This window comes from Cricetulus griseus, chromosome 4, assembly GCF_003668045.3.
Source record: "Cricetulus griseus strain 17A/GY chromosome 4, alternate assembly CriGri-PICRH-1.0, whole genome shotgun sequence".
In the NCBI taxonomy this organism is placed as follows: domain Eukaryota; kingdom Metazoa; phylum Chordata; class Mammalia; order Rodentia; family Cricetidae; genus Cricetulus; species Cricetulus griseus.
Window position 1 is genome coordinate 162,487,849 of NC_048597.1, and position 20,162 is coordinate 162,508,010.

Genomic DNA, 20,162 nt, shown 5'->3' on the forward strand with positions numbered 1-20,162 from the left:
AACAGAGAGAAATGAATTTGGATGCCCAGGCATTCTTTATATATTAAGAATGTCAGTTTCTTGTTTGGCCATATATCACAGATACTTTATTTATGGTAGAGTGTAGTGAGTTTTTTGTTTTTAATTTACTTCCTTGTATGCTTCATTTTTACTTTTAGATCTTATATCCAGTTGGAGTTTATTCTTACATATGATATGAAATTCAGCTCTAATTTATCCTTTCCCAAATGGTTAGCCATTTGCTACAGCACCCATTTATACAAACACAGTCCTTCTCTATTCCAATGATTTGAGATGCTACTTTATCATATTCTAAACTTCCATAAATTCTTGGGCCTATTTCTGGGCTTTCTATTCTGCCTCACTTTCTTATATCTACCCATGTCCCAGCACCAAAATGTACTACTCAGTATATTTACTAAGAGACAAATCCTCACTATGTGGTCCAGGGTGGCCTCAAACTCTTGCTCCTTCTGTGACAGCCTCCCAAGTACTTGTGGAGGGAAGGCGCTCGTGTATCCCAATCTGACCTCCACTTCACTAAGTAGCCAAGGGGGACCATGACAAATTTAGACTATGATCTTCACAAGGGTGGTGAGGGTGAACCCTGGGCCTCACACATACCAGGCAAGCAATCCACATGCAATATATGTTAATATCTTCGAGGGCCAAGTCTTTTCTTGCAAAATATCTTGCTGTTTTCTTAACTACTCTTGTCTATTTATTTCTCCATGGGAACTGTTTAAGGGGGATGTCTTTCTGTATGCTGGAAATATATGTTTCTCTTATTGATGAATAAAGCTGTGTCAGCCAATGGACAGGCAGGATGTAGCCAGGCAAGAAGTACAGGTGGAGCTACCAGACTAGGAGACTACTGGATAGAGGAACATGGAGAGTGAGTCACCAGATAGATGCCATGTAGCTGCTGAGGAAGCGAGGGGCCCAGCATCACTGGTAAGCCAACACCAAGTAGAGATACACAGATTAATAGAAGTGGGTTAATAATTAAGAGAGAGCTAGCCAAGTCGGGTGTTGGTGGCACATGCCTTTAATCCCAGTACTCAGGAGGCAGAGGCAGGTAGATCTCTATGAGTAAGAGGCCAGCCTGATCTACAGAAAGAGTTCCAGGACAACCTCCAAAGCTACAGAGAAACACTGTCTCAAAAATACAAGAGAGAGAGAGAGAGAGAGAGAGAGAGAGAGCCAATAAGAAGCCCTGATCCATTGTCTAAACAGTTTATAATTAATATAAGCATCTGTGTGTTATTTGGGACTAAACAGCTGCAGTGCAGGTGGGACAGAAATTTCCTTCTTCAAACTTGTGTTTCTCACTGTCTAATTTCCTAAAAATGACCACATATTTATACAGAGGTCTATAAACTCTTTTGTGTTTTTTTCTCTTTCAATGACTATTTTCCATGTTCATTTCTAATTTTATACATCTTTGATTTCTCCCCTTTTCTTCTTGATCATATTAGCTATAATATAATAGCTATAAATCATATAATCTTTGCAATTATCAATTGTAGTAAGGAGCAGCCATTGTCAAAGAAGGCAATGAGGAGACCAAGTGATGAAGATAAGATCCTAACTGGAAGCATTACCTGGTAGAAGATGGCACACTCCAGAAACAAATCAAAGGTGTGACAGGATGCAGCACTGAGGGAAAGGACCCAGAAAGCAATGTCTGAGGACTGGCTGCCTGGCAGTGCTGTAAGGGCTGAAGGTGACCTGGAGAGCAAGTAGTGGGCAAAGCAAACAGTCAAGTTTTGGGCACAGTCTGAACTATTTGTAGAACACCAGGGTGGGGATGTTTTCCAACCAGCTGACAAAATACAGAATCAGAGCATAAGACATGGGGGTTGGGCTGAAGACACATATCCAGAAGTATCTATGTCGGGCTGGAGAGATGGCTCAGCAGTTAAGAGCAGTGACTGCTCTCCCAGAGGACCAGGGTTCAATTCCTAGCACCCACATGATAGCTCACAACTATCTGTGACTCTGATTCCAGGGGATCTGACACCCTCACACAGATATGCATAAAGACACAAACACCAGTGCATATTAAATAAATTATATATATATAATACATATATACATATATATTATATATATATGTAGGTAGATATGTTTTCAAGTGAAATAAGAGCTGTGCAAGTGACTACCTTCCACTGAGCACTTCCTACATGCCAGGTACTGTGCTAAGTACCTGACCACACACTTTCATGTACTGATCACCTCGAACACTGATCCCTCTGAAAACTATTCTTCCTATTTGATAGATTGTAAAAACCGAGGTCATGAGTAGCAGCTCAGCTACAGTCATAGAGCTGGTCAATGACTGAATGAAGATTTACATTCAGCGATTATTCCAAATCCTGTGTTCCAAAACATTTCAAAAAGTGAGGCAAACTATAAGAAGTTACATGGTATCAAAAGGAATGGGACATGAGAGCACCTATTCTTGCGAGACAGACAGAGAGAGAAAGAGAGAGAGAGAGAGAGGGAGAGAGAGAGAGAGAGAGAGAGAGAGAGAGAGAGAGAGAGAGAGAGACTACATGCATTATCTCCTTCAGCCATCAGAACTGTCCTGGTTAGTTTTTTGTCAACTTGACATCTGGAAGGAGACCCTTGATTGAGAAAATATCTCCATCAAATTGCCTTAGGCAGGAGCTGGAGAGATGGTTCAGAGGTTAAGAGTACTGCTTGCTTTTCCAAAGGTCCTAAGTTCGATTCCCAGCAACCACATGGTAGCTCACAACCATCTAATGAGATCTGCTGCCCTCTTCTGGCATCCAAGCATACATGTAAGCAGAATACTGTGTACATAATAAATAAATAATTAAAAAAAAAAACAAATTGCCTTAGGCAAATCTGCATGGTACTTTCTTGATTAATGACTGATGTGAATGGACCCAGGCCACTGGGAGTGGTGCCACCCCAGGAAGGTGGTCCTGAGTGCTGTAAGGAAGCAGACTGAGAAAGCCATGAGGAGCATGTTAGTGAGCAGTGTTCTTCCATGGCCTCTGTTGCAGTTCCTGCCCTGACTTCCCTGGATGATTTACTTTGATGTGGAAGTATGAGCCAAATAAACCCTTTCCTCCTCAATACTGCTTTTAGTCATGGTGTTTTATTACAGCAATGGAGAGCAAACTAAGACAAGACCCAATTATTAAAAATCATTGTTATCTATGTCATTTTCATATGGGAAAACATGCTCAAGATCACAATACTAATAAGTAGTCAAGCCAGGATTTGAACCCATTCCATCTAACTCCAGAGAATATATTATTTCTACTATACAAAGAAACCTGGGACTTATCAACAAGTGGTTGGCCAGTGAGATGACCTCAGGTCAGCAGGTAAAGGCATTTGCTGACCTGAGTTAAGTCCCCAGAACCCACATAATGGTGGAAAGAAAGAACAGACTCCACAAAGTTGTCCTCTGACCACCACCCTCTGTTGTGGCATGCACACCCATGCATACCACATCATCATCATAATGATTTTTTAAAGGGTGGGGGACAAGTGTCAGGCTAGAGAAATGTCTCATCTTACCACATGAGTATAAAGAAAGGAGTTCAGAACCCTGAAACCACATAAAAGCTAGGTGAGCATGGTGGCCAGTGTTGGAAACAGGGATTCCCAAGACTAACCCAAAAGGGCAAATTCAAGGATCTACCTCAATATGTAAGGTAGTGAGTGATCAAAGGGAAGACCTTTGACACCAGCCTCTAGCTTCCATACATGTACTGACACACATACATACATCTGCACACACACAAACATATTTTTAAAGGGAGAAATGGTGAGACGAGCAACAAAGATAATGTCAGGAGATTTAGGAAGAATCAGGGCAGAACACTATGTGTCAAGGAATTTGGAGATGAGACTTTTAGGACAGCAGCTGGTGATCTTTTGGGGAACTGACCCTGTAGAGCAGCAAGGCTGAAGTCAGGGGGCAGCAAACTGAGAGAACCCCAGGAGGTGGGAAAATAAAAACAAGAGGGAAGGGAGAGAGGGTCCTAGCTGGAGAGGAAAAGAGGACCGGGAATGAGTGGCTTTTAGGATGAGACAATTTGTAGGCCTGGGGAAGGGGTCAGTGAAGGAGAAATGATCAAAAGAAAGGGATACTTGATGCTGTATGACTGGGAGGAAGGGATAGGGCTACTTCTGCCTATCCAGGGTTAGGAGCTGTAGGAGAAGAGTGGGGGTGGGAAGAGGAAATTTGACAGATTAGTCCCAGTCCCATTTCCCCCAAGTCATTCATTCTTGGAAGGATCAACCAAAAGAGAAAGTGAAGGGAGTGAGATTTGGAGCAGACCCTATGGGACCATTGAAGACACTCTGCAACACCAGGTGCTGGGCAGGGGCTGGAGAACATGATGCTACAAGTGAGTCACCTGGCAAGGGAAAGCAACTTACTCTCGAGGTTCAGCAGGCCTGGACCATCCATGGAGGAACCAAGCACAGACTTGTGGAGAGATGGAGGTAGTCACAGACTCCAGGACCATCAGGGCTAAGGGAGGGTGGGTTAAAGCCACTGGTCACAGTCTCAGAGCCAGGGAGAAAAGATGAAACCAGAGGATAAGATGGGAGGATGGAAAATACTGGGGAAAGGAGAAGTTGATGGTACACAAATATTAAGTTTAATGAAACTAATAGTGAAAACTGGGTTTTGAGCACAGTGTCAGGGTTCAAGACATCTGGCATAGAGCCAGATGTGGGAGTATACACCTGTAATCACAGCACTCAGAAGGCTGAGGCAGGAAGACTGCTGTGAGTTTAAGACTAGCCTGGGCTACACAGTGAAGTTGAGGCCAGCCTGGATCACAAAATGAGATCCAATCACTCTAAATAAGAAAAAGAATTTTTTAAAGGTATGGGCGATAGGCTGGAGAGATGGCTCAGTGGTTAAGAGCATTGGCTGTTCTTCTAGAGGTCCTGAGTTCAATTCCCAACACCCACATGGTGGCTCACAACCATCTATAACAGGATCTGGTGCCCTCTTCTATCATGCAGATATACAGGAAGACAGAATATACATAAATAAATAAACAAATCTTAAAAAAAAAAAAAACAGGTGTGGGCGACATGGTGTGGGATAAGTTCCAGATGCGGTTCTGATGAAGCGGCCCAGAGGCGTTAATTACAGCAGAAGGAACAGTGCAGGAACTGGGAAGCTAAGTCATCATTAGGAGGGATCCAGGAGTCTTCCCAGGTAGTAGACATTATGATGCTGCGGCTATTTGGTATTATACCCAGATTCATGTAGTTTTAAAAAACTATAAGCAAGTCCTACGTTAAATCAACTATTTAAAAATATTAAGAGCTGGCATTGGGGACATCTATCACAATGCATGCTGGCCTCAGTCAGCCAAATGGAATCTAGCAAGAGTGTTAGAGCATCACAGCTGCATGGAGCAACTCTTACCGGGTTAGCCTGCTCTTCTCCAGGTCTCAGCTCCACATTTTTCCATCTAAAACGGGGGAAGGGGGTCTGTCAACCTTTAAACGGGCGGTTGAGTCTCCCTGGAGATATCTGTACTTAAAGAGCAGAAAGGACCCTGTTCCTTTGCTACCGAGGCCTGCTGCTGGCTCTGGAGCAGCGTACCACCCACTTCCTGTCGGAAGCTTACCTTAGAAGAGGCTGTGGTATGAGCCCAGCCCTGCCTGGCTCAGTTGCTTAGCTTTAACAATAACAGATCAGGGCATCTCCCCCCATAGCAGATGAAACACTATATGCTTTTTGCAAGAGGCTGTCACTTTCTGCAAATTCCACCAGTTGTTTTATTTTCATCTCCCTCTTTTTTTTTGTATTATAGTATTCTTTAAATTGTAACTTCTGTAAGTTAGATATTAGTTTTACATTGTTAGGCATCAAACCCTGGGTCTCAACATATTCAACCTGCACTCTACCTCCGAGCCTCATTTCACCAAAACCAAATGTTTAAAAAAGATATTTATATTATCTTTATCCACTTATTTGTGTGTGACTGAGTGTGTGTATAGGAAGGTTAGGGTGTGTGAACATATCATAACATTCATGTGAAGGTCAGAGGACTACTTGGGGGAATTGGTTCTCTCCTTCTACCATATGGCTCCATGGGAATCAAATTTGGGTCATTAGACTGGGTGGTAGGCCACCTCATAGGCCCAGAGTGTTAGTTAGTTAAGCTTAGCTTTTTATACGTATGGTTGTTTTGCCTGCATGGATATCTGTATACCACATGTGTGTCTGGTGCCTGTAGAGGCCAGAAGAAGGTACTGGATTCCCTGGAACTGGAGTTACAGATGGTTGTGAGCCACCATGTGGGTGCTGGGAATTAAACCTGGGTTCTCTAGAAAGGCAGTCAGTGCTCTTAACTACTGAGCCATCTCTCCAGCCCCTATTTTTTTTAAGTAGGTCTTCTCTGGTTAGGACTGGGGTGAGGGGTTCAGAACCTGGATCATTCACACTCTTCTTCCTTGCTAAATCTCCTCTCCAATTTCTCTACTTGCCCCTTGCACCCAGCTCCCAAAAGAACTAAAAAGATTCATTTCAATTGTGTGTGTGTTTGTGTATGTAAGAGAGATCAACATATAGACAAATAGTGAGAGACAGAGAGAGAGAAAGACAGACAGACAGACAGACAGACAGACAGACAGACAGTGCCCCAGAGTCCAAAAGAGGGTATCTGAGCTCTTGGAGTTGGGACATGGTGGCATGTGCTTATAATGAGATGGTGATAGGTGAACCCCTAGAAGCTCCCTGGCCACCCACTAGCAGCTACTTGGCGAAGTTCCAGGGCAATAAGGGAACTGATGTTAAACAAAAGGTGGGAGGCACCAGATGAGTGACCTGCACACACATGTACACACATATGCACACGTGCATCCACACCCACACAAGCCACATTTAGATGCTGTGACAGACCAGGCTGCCCGTCTACTCATGAAAAGCTGTCTGTAAAAGAAGAAATAAAGACACCATGGAAAGGGGAGCAGAGAGCTGGGGAGCCTTGCTACCAGAGTTGGAGTTTTTGCTTTTCACTAAGTCTGAAATGCTTCTATGGCCTGCCTTTTCTGTGGTTTAATTCCTCAGATTTTCCTAGGATTCCATGAGTCACTGAATTCCACTTCCTATTTCTTCTTGTTCAAGTTTGGTTTTGGCACTTGCAGCCAAGATTTGCACAAAGAAAAAGAGGCAATGCAGACAGTTGGTATAAACTGTGTCCATGAGGGTACAGAACCTGACTTTGTCTTGAGTTTCACTTTTCACTTGCTCTGGGGAAGCTATAAAGATGTCAATGTCCCAGGCTGGAGATACAGCTCCTAGCCTAAAGGGCACCTGCTGCTCTTCCAGAGGACCCTGGCTTGGTCTTCAGCAACTATATGCCGGCTCACAACTAGCTCTAACTCCAGTTCCAGGAGATCTGATGCCCACTTCTAGTCCCCACAGGCACCATACACTTAAAATGTACATACATACATACATACATACATACATACATACATACATACACACACACAGACAAAACATTCATACACATAAAAAATATTTTTAAAGGATGTCAGTGTCATGGATAATTCTAGAAAGATGGAGATTTTATGACAGCTGAGTCAGGCCTCAGAGGAAGGGGAAAAGAGGCAGCAGTGGTCTCAGCTATCTAAGCAGGCTTTGAGTCTGACAAGGCTCATCAGTGCCCATTTCCATCAGCTTCCTCCATGTACCTTATAATCTGGGTTCAAACTCTCAGTGTAGACAGTTCTATCCACATTCTTCATCTGGGCAGGGACCCTTGACCTTGAAAACCTTCTTGCTGCCAGATGTAACTTTCCTTCTGTTTTTCTTTAGGATCTGCCCTTTCCCTCCAAACAACTCTGGAACATTAGCTTCTGCTCCCTGCCCCTCAGCAACAGAGATCAAAGACTGTTGCTGTAGAGGATTTGTTTGGATAGAGATGCAAAAGCAGGTTGGAATTTTCCCCAGGGAACTCCCTGGGACCTACTGTTTCTAGTGTAGAAACATCCCAGTGGTTTGGCTCTGTGGCTCCCTGCTGGCCAACCAGGAGAGCAGCAAGTGCTAGAGAGTGCAGGAGGAGACTGAAAGGCCCAAGGAAATTAGTCTAACACTGAGACCGGAGGATACCTGTTTAGAACTCAGACCTCCGCAGCAGAAGGTGAAAAGACAGGCATAGGGAGTTCCTCAGACACAAAAGCCCAGGTTAGTTCTGATGGGGCTAAATTCTGCCAGTAGGGGTAAAAAAAACCCCACAATATTATATTTCTTTTTCTATTAATTGTTTTTGTTTTGTTTTGTTTCTGGAGACAGGGTTTCTCTGGGTAGCCCTGGCTGTCCTGGAGCTCAATCTGTAGACCAGGCTGACCTCAAATTCAGAGTCTGCCTGCCTCTGCCTCCTGAGTGCTGGGACTAAAGTCATGTGCCATTGCTGCCCAGCTCTTTTCAATTAATTCTTTTGGTCCTTTGCTGACCCAGTGTACTCTGTTCATTGAACTTGGTGGCCATCTGGGTCAAAATAAAAATATCATTAAAATTTCTTCTTTCTCACATGGACAGGGCCATATATCAATTTCAGCTTTATGGCCAAAAGATCATATAGAAAAAGGAGAGCTCGGGTTTTCAGAATGATACCATTTCATATCATAAACTTACAAAATTTCCAGTAATTATCAGCTCTCTAAACAGTCTCTGTTCCTTTATGAACACATGCTACAGGCTAGTGTTCAATAAATGCATGAGGATGAATCAATGTATCTATAGTCACTCTATAATCTAATCAATCAATCAATGGTCTAGGGTGCTCTTAGTTTAGAAACAGAACACCTGGCTCACCCTCAAAGCTTCTGATACGGGTTTCACCCCCTTACCAAATGTGGCCAGTGCAGGTTATGTGGGGATTAGCTTAGGGACTAACACAGAAATGCACTTGGAAAAGCTTGAGTTTGAGCCTTTGGTCCCCACAGCCCAGACAAAGCCCAGCACCACAGATGAAGTATTACTCGTGCTCAAACTCTCTAACCCGCCTGGGGGAGTGGCACCTGGCAAACCATACCCTATCACTGCAGCACACGCCTGGCCTGCCCATCACTCAGTACCCGAAACGAAAGGCAGCCTGGTAGCTTTCAGCCAGGGAGCATCTGTTGAGCTGACACTGGTGCCAGTGGGAACAAAGCCAGTGAGCCTGGGTGGGGAGTGAGGAAGTCAGTCTAGATAGAAAAAAGTCAGGCCAAGAGGTGGAATGCTCCTTACATTAAATACTTAAGGGTTTCTACAGTAAAGCCCTGAGGAATTCATCATGGAAATGTCTGAGAGCCTCTGTCTGGCCCAGTGCTGCAATGCTACTTCATGTAAAGCAGGAGGCACTAAAGGGAATGCTCCCAGCAGCTCTTCTGCCTGCCAATCCTCTTCCTTACTCAGTATCCCTTTACAGGATGAGGCCAGACAAAGTCTCACACTCTGTTCTCAAGGACTGCCAAGCAGATAAATTCCCCGCCCCACCCTTCCCTTTAAAAAAATATTTGTTTGTTTGTCTATTTATTTATGGAAGGCTAGGACTGGGTGTGTGGGGGTACACCTGCCATGGTGTGTGTGTGAAGGTCAGAGGGACGACGTGCAGGTCTCAGTTTTCCCCTTCCATCATGTAGGTTCTAGATACTAAACTCAGGTCATCAGGCTTGGTGGCAAATGCCTTTACTCATGGAGCCATCTCATTACCCTCGTTCCCCTCACATTATTTTTCCCCAGACAAGGACTCATTATGCTGCCCATGGAAATCTGAATATGGCAACATGTGGACTAAGCAACCCTCCTGCCTCAGCCTGCTGAGTAGCTGGGACTCCAGCAATGTGCTACTTCCCTCTGTCAAGCTTTTTAATATGTTCCTTTCCTACTTAGAGAAAAATGGGCAGGGAAAAATCTGCCAGTTCACATGGTCAGACAACTGGCTTCCTACTGACCAACTTTTTCATAAATTATTCCCTCAACTTTCATTCTCTTAGCCATTCACATCAAAACAAGGCAGAAGTTCACTCTTTTCCACAAGCAAGATGCCTGTACTAAGGCAAAGTTCCCAAGTATGATGCTTTCTTTATCTTCATTGACCTGTGAACTCCATTAGGGAACAGACTTTGTTATTTGGCTTCTATTTCCAGAGCCTGGCATGATGCCTGGTAAACACAGTAATTCAGTGAGCGTTTGGTGAGTGATTGCCTGCACACATATACCAGCTGAGCAGTGGTGGTGGTAGGGAACTGATCTCAGTAAACACAAAAGTATGATATTTGTTTCTTTTCATGGTTTTATTAATTAGAAAGTGTTTCTACAATATCCCATAAGCATTACTTGTTTGTGATATTCATGACATTAAGCATCCTAATGGGGCTTTTCCAGTAGGTTTTGTCTCTCCCTATACAATTTTCAATGGCTGTGTATATTCCCCTCATTCAATGAAGGAATAAAGTAATGGTTATTGGTCAAACCATATTATAATCATAGGTCTATTAAAATCTCCCAACACAAACACCAAAGTTTTTAAAACAAAGTTTATCCCCCAGGAAAAAACACTGGCAGAAATTCATACTGCCAAAGACAATGTTAATATAACAACCAATACTAAGTATCTTGAACCAGGTGTTGAGGGACATGCCAGCAACTCCAGCACTGGGGAAATGGAGGTAGAATGAATAGGAATTCAGTAATCCTTTGCTACATATGGAGTTCAGGGACAGCCTGTGTTAGAAACAACATGCCTGGGATGTGGGTCAGTGAAGTGCTTGCTATGTAAGCCTGAAGATGCAATGTCCAGCACCTACTTAAAAAGCCAGGCATAGCAGCACCCAGCTGCAATCCTGGCACTGGGGAAGCCGAGACAGGCAGATTTCCAGAGCTCGCTGGCCAGACAGCCTAGTGGAATCAGTGAGCTCCAGGTTTTGTGAGAGACCCTGTCTCAAAAAGTAAGGGGAGAGTAACTGAAGAAGCCATGACATCAACTCCAGGGCTGTGCACACATAACACACACCACACACACAACAAACACACACACATAACACACACACACACACACACACACACACACACACACACACTATAGCTTTGAAACAAATGCAGAATAGCCAAGGTGGGTTACCAATGTCAGTAGCTAAAATAATAATTCAGTGAAAATCAACCATGTCAATACAAGAGATTGCTTTAGCATCACTGACATGAATCAATTCTGTGACTTCTTTGCCAGGCATGCTGAGGCCAGGACTCTAGGTGGGCAATGTGATTGAAGGAGATTCGGTCACACACAGTTATATTTAGTGACATATGGATTGAAGAGGGACCAGCAATAAATAGAGGGAAGCCTTGATTCAAAGGGCAGGGTTTCTCTCTGCTGCTGGATTTCTCTATAATTAACCAATTAAGGCCATCTCCCTGTCTCCTGTGGGAGTTTTCTCTGCCAGGGAGAATGAGGTTGCAGCCCTAACCACACAGACCTATAATAAACCATCTGGGTGATGAAGGATAGCTTCAGATATACTTAGATTATTCCCAAGAGGTGGCTGAATACATGTGTGGTATTCTTAGTCTCAGTAGAAATAATTTCTCAGAGGAACTAAGTGTATTCTGACACTGTCTTTTAAGTCCCCAGTTAGTCTTATCACATGACTCTAGCAAAAGAGATTGAATGTTACTGGGCCTATTAAGCAACCTTGAGCCTGGAATAGATCAAACAAGGCTCCCACCAACCATACCAATTGCTTCACTTGTCCTGTTATTCAGTAACATGATTGTGTGATAGTATGGGGGTGGGGTGGGAAGAAGAAAATGTATTATATGAGAATTTATGTTAACTAAGGAATCATTCAAATTTAACATTAATATTTATATTATTTAGAGGTATAAAACCACAGTGCTATTTTGTTTTTCAGAGTTCAAATCTACTAAGGACTCTACTACTAAGGAGAACATGAGTCTGCAGAGAGAGCAGTTTATGGGAAGAGTAGACAATTCAAATACCACAGGAGCATATTACTGAATGGCTCTTAACAGAAGAATTGATTGCAAAGTTGTCTGACTGTTGCTTTTAGAAATATTCTATTACCAGCACAGGAAGAAATATCTTTTACTCCCCCTTCCCCTTGTTTTGGAAGAACTGTGCTGTTATGCAATATTTATGTAGAGTCATGGAAATGATAGCCAGGCCACTTCATTTTCACATGGGTCTTCAGATGAAGATTTAGAAATGAAAGACCAGCAGAAAGCAAAGACTAGGACTTGGCCCTGTGCCCGTCACCTTCTAATCAGAAGGTGGGTCCTGACACCAAAGAGCCGGGTTAAAACAGAGAAGGGGGAAGGGCATTGGAGGACCAAGGGACTTTTGCCACAACTGATGAATGGGTAGGATTTACACAGCTAAGGACCAGAGAAGGCCCTGGAGCAGAGAGTGAGAAGAGATGAATGGGAGTACTGGAGGCACTTAAAGAGGTGTGTTTCCTGACTCTTCTGTGTTTCACCTCTGGGTCTGTAGCTCTTTGTTAACGATTCCCTTACATGTGTTCAGTGAGAAGTGATGCGAAGATGAGGAGGCCAGCCATGCAGGCAGGATACAAGCTCTGCCCTTTGATGAAGGTTGTAACACCCCTCAGCCAAAGGAAAATTCCAGCACAGTTGGTCACACTGGCAGAACATTTCCGTTGGATTTTTTTTCTCTGTCTGTGTCAGGAACAAGGCTGGGGCACAGGGTGGGAGGAGGGCAGAACTGGGGTAGGTTCTAAGGCAGGTCACAACTCAGGGCTTCTTAATTAGAAACAGCGATCAAGGAGGGAGCCTGTCGTGCAGCTGGAGACAAAAAAAAAATCCTACATGGAAATTCATGAGAATGGTTGGTTGCCTCTAGGGGAAAGGTTGGGAAGGGGGTGGAAGCAGGGAATGGCACAAAAGACTCTTCCATCTTGCCTGTAACGTTAATATTTAAGAAGAATATCAGGTTAGGGTGTAGCTCAGTGGTCTAGCCCCTAGTCATATGCAAGGCCCTAGGTTCAGTCACCAGTGCTGGGGGTGGAGGGTTATATTTTCATATGTTATCTGACTAAAAACTGATTTTAAAAGCACAAGTTGCTGCCTTAAAGGGTAGAGGAGTAGGGCAGTGGTAGAACACTTTCATAGCATGCCCAACCCCCTCCCCCAAGAGATCTTAAATTTAAAAATTCGATGGAGAAGGGAGAGGTGCACAGAGGGAAAAGTGGGCAGGAAGCCATGACCAATAGCCTAAGCCTTCCTGGCTGCTGGGCTAAGGCAACCAAAAGGATGAGTGAGGAGGAGTGGGGGCAAATGGAATGGCAATGGTCTCAAACAAGAATCGACTGGATCACAAAAGAAGCAAAAGGAAGAAAGAGGTAACAGAATTCTGAGAGAAACTTGTGAGGAGAAAATGAGCCTGAGTCAAGCCTAGCTCACCTTTCCTGTTAGATTGAGGATCCCCCACAGCAGTTCTCACAGAGGGGAGCAAATATTGGCTCCTGAAACTGGGCCTGTGACCCAGGTTGCTCCTCTCAAACAACCTTGTCCTGGGTGGTGGAGGACATAACGGCGCAGGACTCAGGGAATTCACACGTGGAAAGGACCACCCGCAGTCTCCTGCCCTCTCAAACTTTCTACCAATGCCACACCACCACACCCCTCCCGTGACTCATCCGGTTAGCTCCTGAAATAGAAAGAGCTAGCTGCCTCCTGTTCAGGGCTTCCCTCAAGGATGTCCCTGGAGAGTCCCCAAGAGGCGTGGGGACCACCTTTCCTGCAAGGAGATGCCTTCTTAAGTCTGTGGTCCTCACTGTCCTCGGCACTCAGGAAGGTAATCGTTCAGCTTAGAGAGAGGCCCACCGCCCTTCTGATGCCCTCAGGTTCCTGCATCTATCTGCACCGCACCCACCACCTTGGCTCTGTACCCAGGCTCTTCAACTCTGACGTATGATGTGTTCTGGGCTCCCCCAGAGGATGCCCCCCGCCCCAGGATTCCCTTCCGGAGATTAGGCGGGAGGCGTGGGGTGACGGGGAGCTGGGGGTGGGAGGAGCAGGGCAGTTACCTCATTGAAGCCCTCCTGCAGGACGTCCAGTAAGTTCCCGCGGGTCAGGCAGGCTAGCATTGTTCCTGCCGTGGGGCTCCCCGGGTGGGGTCGAGCCGCCTCCTCCTCCTCCCTCTGCACACAAAGGCAATCGGCTCAGCTCCCTGGGATCTCTCCTGAGTCCCGCATGCCACTTACTGGAAACCTAGAGCCGAGCCAAACTAGCGGCTTGCACTGGGCATGCTCGCGCGCAGGCCGCAGCCGGAGGGGCCCTGGCGCCGTGTTGGTTCCTATAGAAACAGTCAGGCGCGCACGGCAGGCACCGAGAGGCAAGCGGCCAGCCCCGGGCAGCCCGTGAGTGCGGGGGAATCCGAGGGCGCGCGCACACGCTCCGGACTGGTGCGCGCGCACGCGCGCGCGCGGAGAGCACTCACACACGCGTACACACCTACACACCCATGCTGACACAAGTGGGCTTGCCAGCACGAGCATATGCTTACAATCACTACACTGCAGGTTTGGAGACGGGCATCCCCGCGCGTGCGCACGCACACGCAGGCGAACACACACACACACACACACACACACACACACACACACACACACACACATTCACTCTGCTCTCTTAAGGCTGCTAGCACCTCACCACACACACACACACACACACACACACACACACACACACACACACACACACACACACACACACACACACACACACATTCACTCTGCTCTCTTAAGGCTGCTAGCACCTCACCACAAGGTGGATGGGAAAAGGAGTGAGTCACAGGATTCCCCCACCCCATTCTTCAGCAACCTTTTTCCACATGTGAGGCAACCTAACAGAGGAAGTAGAAGGGCAAGAAAAAAAAAAAGAGGAGGAATCAGGAGAGAGCGGCTGGGGTGGTGGTGGTGGTTGTTGGGGATGTAAGTAATTGAACAGTGCTAAACAAATCATAACATCACAACAAAAACATCAAAGATGATTCAGGATGGCCATGGTTTTACCACATGTATCTCTTCTCTCTTTTCAAAATAATTGCTGTAAGGGGAAAGGTGGGCAAGGTGGCTCAGGGGATAAAGGCTCTTGCAGAAGCTTGGCACCTGAGATCAATCCAGGAACCATGTTAAAGGTGGAAAGGGAGAGCTCACTCTTCTCTGGTACATGCACCCATATACACATCATGCTGTCTCACACATTAATAATTAATTCTAAAAATAAAATAACTGCGTGGTGGTGTACACCTGTGATCCTTTACTGGGAGCTCGAAGCAGGGAATCGGAAGTCATCCTTGGCTGCATAGCCAGTTTCTGGTCAGCCTAAGCTATGTGTGATCCTTTCAATAACATATATATATATATATATATATATATATATATATATATATATATTTCAGGCCTGGCACTCTAGAAGCAGAGACAGGAAGGTCTCTATGAGTCCAAGGCCAGCCTGGTCTACATAGCAAGTTCCAGGCCAGCCACAGATATATAGTGAGATTTGGACTCAAAAAAAGAAAGGCAAACCTTATTTTAAGGGGTTTTTATAAGTGTTTTTAATTGAAAGAAAGCACCCAAAATGCCCTGGTACATTGACAGGAAGTGTAACAGGACTTCTCCCTTCTGCGACCTGGCTGAGGTCACCAACTCAATTGTTTATTTTTAAGAACACTAACCATTTGCATGTTCAGAGAAAACTGATCTTTGAAAAAAAAAAGAAAGAAAATCAAAAGTATGTCCACATCCCCTCCCATCTTGTGGTCCTAGGTAGAAAGGAAGAATTTACACAGTGCTAAGACCCAGAGAAGTCAGAGCCTTGTCCAAGGACACAGCTGCTCAGGGACTCGCAACTCAATAATCAAGGAATTACAAACCACTTTATAGCCATCCTGGGTGCACCCCCCTCCCCGCCCCCAAACCCCATTAGGACAGCACGAAGAAAAGTCACTAATGAGCTTATTGAGTCTTAGCTAACCTAATAACCTCCTCTTCCAGGCACTGGAGAAAAGGAAAAACCTTACTTGGGGCAGCCTGACTGGATATCTAAAGCTGCTGAAAACCAAAGCCTCCTGGAGAAATGATGGGCCTCTGACCACAACAAGCAGGAAGCAGAGAGTCAACGTGCATTGAGCCAGTTGCTCTGCTGGTTGAATCCCGTGGGTTCCACTCTGGCTGAAGCTGGGAAACAGCTGTAACACCCAGTCAAACTAACTCTGAGCAGCTGGGGTAAGTCAGAAGACCTCTCCGTCCTTCACCATTTAGCTGGGGAGTGTCACTGCCAAGATTCCTCGCTGTTCCTTCAGTCCGTGGCAGACTCATAAACCAGTGCTTGAGGCAATGGAGCCCTTTATAAACAGAAGCACAAAACTTGCAGGTGCAAAGAACTGCATGGCACATGCACATATGCAATGATGCACAACCAAAATGTTCAGTTGATGACTTAGTGAAGCATCAGACAGCAGCCTGCAGACCGTCATCTATGCCAGGAGATCACTGCTTCTCAAAAATCGGTCTGTGATGAGAGCAATACATGTGAACGCAATGCTTTGGAGGGAAGACTCACTAAGCAACCGATTTATCATTTTAAGTCTTTTGAGGCAGGGCCTCAGGTAACCCTGGCTGGACTCCAACTTCCTAGTTAGCCAAAGATGATCATGAACTCCTAATTCTACTGTTTCTACCTCCCAAATGCTTGTATTACAGGTATGTGCTACCACACCTAGCTATAACTGACTTTAAAAAAAAATGTGTCTGTTTATCTGTATGAGAATGTGCCATGTGTGTGAAGGTCTCCATGGAGATCAGACACCAGAAGAGGCTGCTGAGTACCCTAGAGCTATAGTAAGAGGATGTCGTGAGCAACCCGATGTGGGTGCTGGGAACCAAACTCAGGTCCTCTGGAAAAACAGTGAGGGTTCTTAACCACTGTATCATCTCTCCAGTCCTTGTACTAGATTTTAAATCTCCAAAATAACGATTTCATTTGGCCCAACTATTTATTTCATATAAGAAAGAACCCACACCAGGAGAGGTGCTGACAGTCTCTTGATAAATCAGTACAGGGACTGAGATCTAAACAAGGGCCTTTGAGGTCTGGGTTTGTGCCTTGTGCAGTAGTCCTTCATGGCATGCTGGAGAAATGAAGATACAATCATGGTGACTAATTCTAAGGCATATGGCAAAAAAAATTGTACAATTGCAAAAAACCTAGAGAAGTAGTGTCTATTAGAACTTTGTAAGATGGAAATATTCTATATTCCATATATTGTTCCAAAACAGCAACGACTAGCCACATGTAGCTATTGAATGCTTGAAATATAGCTAAGGCAATTAGACAACTAGAATTTTGATGCTATTTAATTTTAATTCATTTAAATATTGATGACGTAATTTTGAAATATTCTGTTCAACTGTCCTAGAGACGATTGCGATGTCTCCCCAAACTAGATTAGATCTAATACAGCATGTCTCTCATGATTGAAGAAAAGCACAAAATTCCTGTTGGGTCATACAATTTAAAATTGCTCAGAAGATATGTTTATCATGTCTGGTAAAGAACTGTGTTTAGCTTTAAGGAACATGAACATATTCTATTCCAGTTTCCCTACCCCATGCTGTAGTGATATCAATAGAAGAGTTGGGACAGTAAGTAGGTTAGATGGAAGTTGGTTAGGAGGAATGACTGGGGCAATAATCAATACAATGTAATGCCTGAATATGGGAAAACCACAAAGCATGCTGGGAACTGCAATCCTTCCCACTACTTCAGGCCTGGGAGAAGGCAAGGACTGCAGCAAACTGCTTTACACAGGCTCCTGCTTCTGCTTGATTCTGCTTCTGTTTAGCTTCCTCAGTCTGCATTATCTTAGCAACAATGGCAGGCACTTCCTCTACAAACTAAAAGCCACTCAAATATCAAATGGAATAGCAAAACTGATTTAATTTTACTATGTTCCAAGTCCTATATGAAGCATCAATATGTATGCATTTGATGGCCACATTTACAATGAACAGTTTGCTATTTACACATGAAGAAAGATTGGAGGACAAATATCTTGTTCCTGACCTAACTATTGAGTGGTGAAGCCAAAGTCTCGGTCCTGAAACATTATAAAGTATGAGCACTAGGAACTGAGCCTATGGACTAGGCAAGTGCTGGCATGGAGCCACAGCTCGGGTACTTTTATATGATGCTTGCAACATAGAAGGTACTAACCTAATGCTATTAGAAGAGTGAATGCACCAGTGAAAGAAACATTAGCAAATTCATTCAAACCATCTATTAGTAAATATAATAACACGTTTCCATAATTAAGACTCTCAGCCCTAAACAAAGCTGTCATTTGGTGAAAACACTGCCTGTGACTCTTCTCTGGGTAAAACTAAAATGTGTGAGATTCACACCTATGAAAAATTTAACACATCCACTGCAGGCTGTCATTCATGATGGAAAGAAGCTCGAAGGCAGTTTAAGTAAACCAATAACTAAAACTATCAATGAAATGACCCATGAAATAATTTCTTAATCGTCCTTTCATTTTCTCCTATCAGTTGGGTTCTTTAAGGGCCACATGCTTACAACTTTTTCACATTTACATTCAGAGACAGCAGCACAGACACACACAGAAAGGCCTGTGCCCGACAAGAAGGCAAACATGCTATGGCTTCAAAACTGTACATGTGTGTATGTATGTGTGTATTATGTATGTATGTATGTGTGTATATGTGTGTATGTATGTATGTGTGTATATGTGTGTATGTATTTGTGTATGTATGTATGCATGCATGCATGCACTATGGTGCTGGGTGTTGAACGGCCTTGTGCATGCTGTCAAAGCACTCTCTCACTATATACCACATGCCTAAACTGCTCTTTTGTCTCTAGATTCTTCCACTTGCCAGTCTATGTTTATCATAATCATTTCAGACAATAGATTCAGAATCTTGCTACCCCAGTGCCCATTATCTTTCCACACTCCCTTTCTGTAGCACAGCAAATAGGAATTCTTTGTGCCCGGCTCTGCAGGCCTCCCCTGGGATCACCTCTATTCAGGCTAGAAGGCTCCTAGATGTCTCAGGCTCATTTTCCCTTCTGAGCTTTCACACTGACTCTGCTTTAAGTGTCCCACACCCTGCTTCCCTGCCTTCTTCAAGCTTTGTTTTCTCCACTTCCCTGACCACACTTTTGTTTTGTTTTTCTCTTCCTTTTATTCTTTTAAATGTTGAGAATTGGCCAGGACTGTATGCATGCTAATTGAGCACTCCACCACTGCACTCTGTGCTCTCCTTTAACCACTCTTGATTTTTTAATCTGTTTTACTCATCTCCTGATACACATGGCTCATTCCTGCTCCTCCTTCGGGTCCTTGTTCAAATGATCATTTAGACCTTGGTCCTTCTCATACTATTCTATTTTAAATGACCATAGTCCCTCATACTCTCACTCCTATGAGTCTCTGTCTGATTTATTTTTATTTTTTCCAATAGTCTTCATCATCACCTTGGATATTCTATGTTTACTTGTTCTTTTCTGTATGGAGAGTGGGTGGATACATGTGTATGTAGGTAGGCACTAGTATACATATATATTCATGCAAGTAGAGGTCAGGTAACATCCACCTTGTTTTTTGAGACAAGCACTGGTACTTGGGGCTCACCAATTATGCTAGGTAGGCTAGCCAGCCAGCTCCAGGAGTCTACCTGTCTCTGCCTCCTCAGCACTGTGATTATAAGTGGACCCTACTACACTGGCTTCTTCACAGGGGTTCTGGGTTCGAATTTAGCTCCTTATGCTTGCAGAGGAGACATGTCACTGAGCTATCTCCCCAGCCCTTCCCCCTTCCCTTGAAGGATAACCTCAAGCTGGCTGTCCTCCTGCCTTAGCCTCTCAGGTGCTGCCATGGTAGACACATGCCACCACATCTCTCTTATTGTTCTTTTATCATTAGCTTTTCCCTGCTCATGATGGAATTTTGTATGTCTTGTTACTGGTTTATTCCAGAACTAAAAACATTTATTGTCTGGCACATTGTAGATGCTAAATACAAAACTAGCTGAATTCACTAATCCTTTTCTTTCAAGAATGAAAAGACACTGGGACCGAGTGGATGCTTCAA

General features: G+C 44.4%; 2 protein-coding genes across 16 annotated transcripts in view; one reads left to right on the forward strand and one right to left on the reverse strand.

Moving 5' to 3' along the window:
* Dixdc1 (DIX domain containing 1) overlaps positions 1 to 20,162 on the reverse strand; it is an 83,151-nt gene that overhangs the window by 57,434 nt on the left and 5,555 nt on the right. For 2 of the 7 annotated variants that reach the window (XM_027412146.2, XM_027412145.2), the window contains exons 1-2: positions 14,071 to 14,201; positions 1,605 to 1,731 (exon numbers count right to left, since the gene is read on the reverse strand). The exons of 1 other annotated variant lie outside the window; for it this stretch is intronic. In XM_027412146.2, the coding sequence (XP_027267947.1) occupies positions 1,605 to 1,731; positions 14,071 to 14,075 (132 nt within the window). In that variant the 5' untranslated portion in view covers positions 14,076 to 14,201. Of the gene's footprint in view, positions 1 to 1,604; positions 1,732 to 5,434; positions 5,481 to 13,444; positions 13,582 to 14,070; positions 14,208 to 20,162 lie in introns of those variants that run through there. 4 more of the 7 variants (XM_027412149.2, XM_027412152.2, XM_027412147.2 and 1 more) reach the window with 4 other exon arrangements.
* Cryab (crystallin alpha B) overlaps positions 12,782 to 20,162 on the forward strand; it is a 29,527-nt gene continuing 22,146 nt past the window's right edge. For 3 of the 9 annotated variants that reach the window (XM_035443684.1, XM_035443680.1, XM_027412155.2), the window contains exons 1-2: positions 13,681 to 13,838; positions 16,042 to 16,272. The gene's annotated coding sequence lies outside the window, so the exon portion shown is untranslated. Of the gene's footprint in view, positions 12,870 to 12,909; positions 13,384 to 13,680; positions 13,953 to 14,012; positions 14,100 to 14,279; positions 14,404 to 16,041; positions 16,750 to 20,162 lie in introns of those variants that run through there. The other 6 variants (XM_035443687.1, XM_035443686.1, XM_035443681.1 and 3 more) reach the window with 6 other exon arrangements.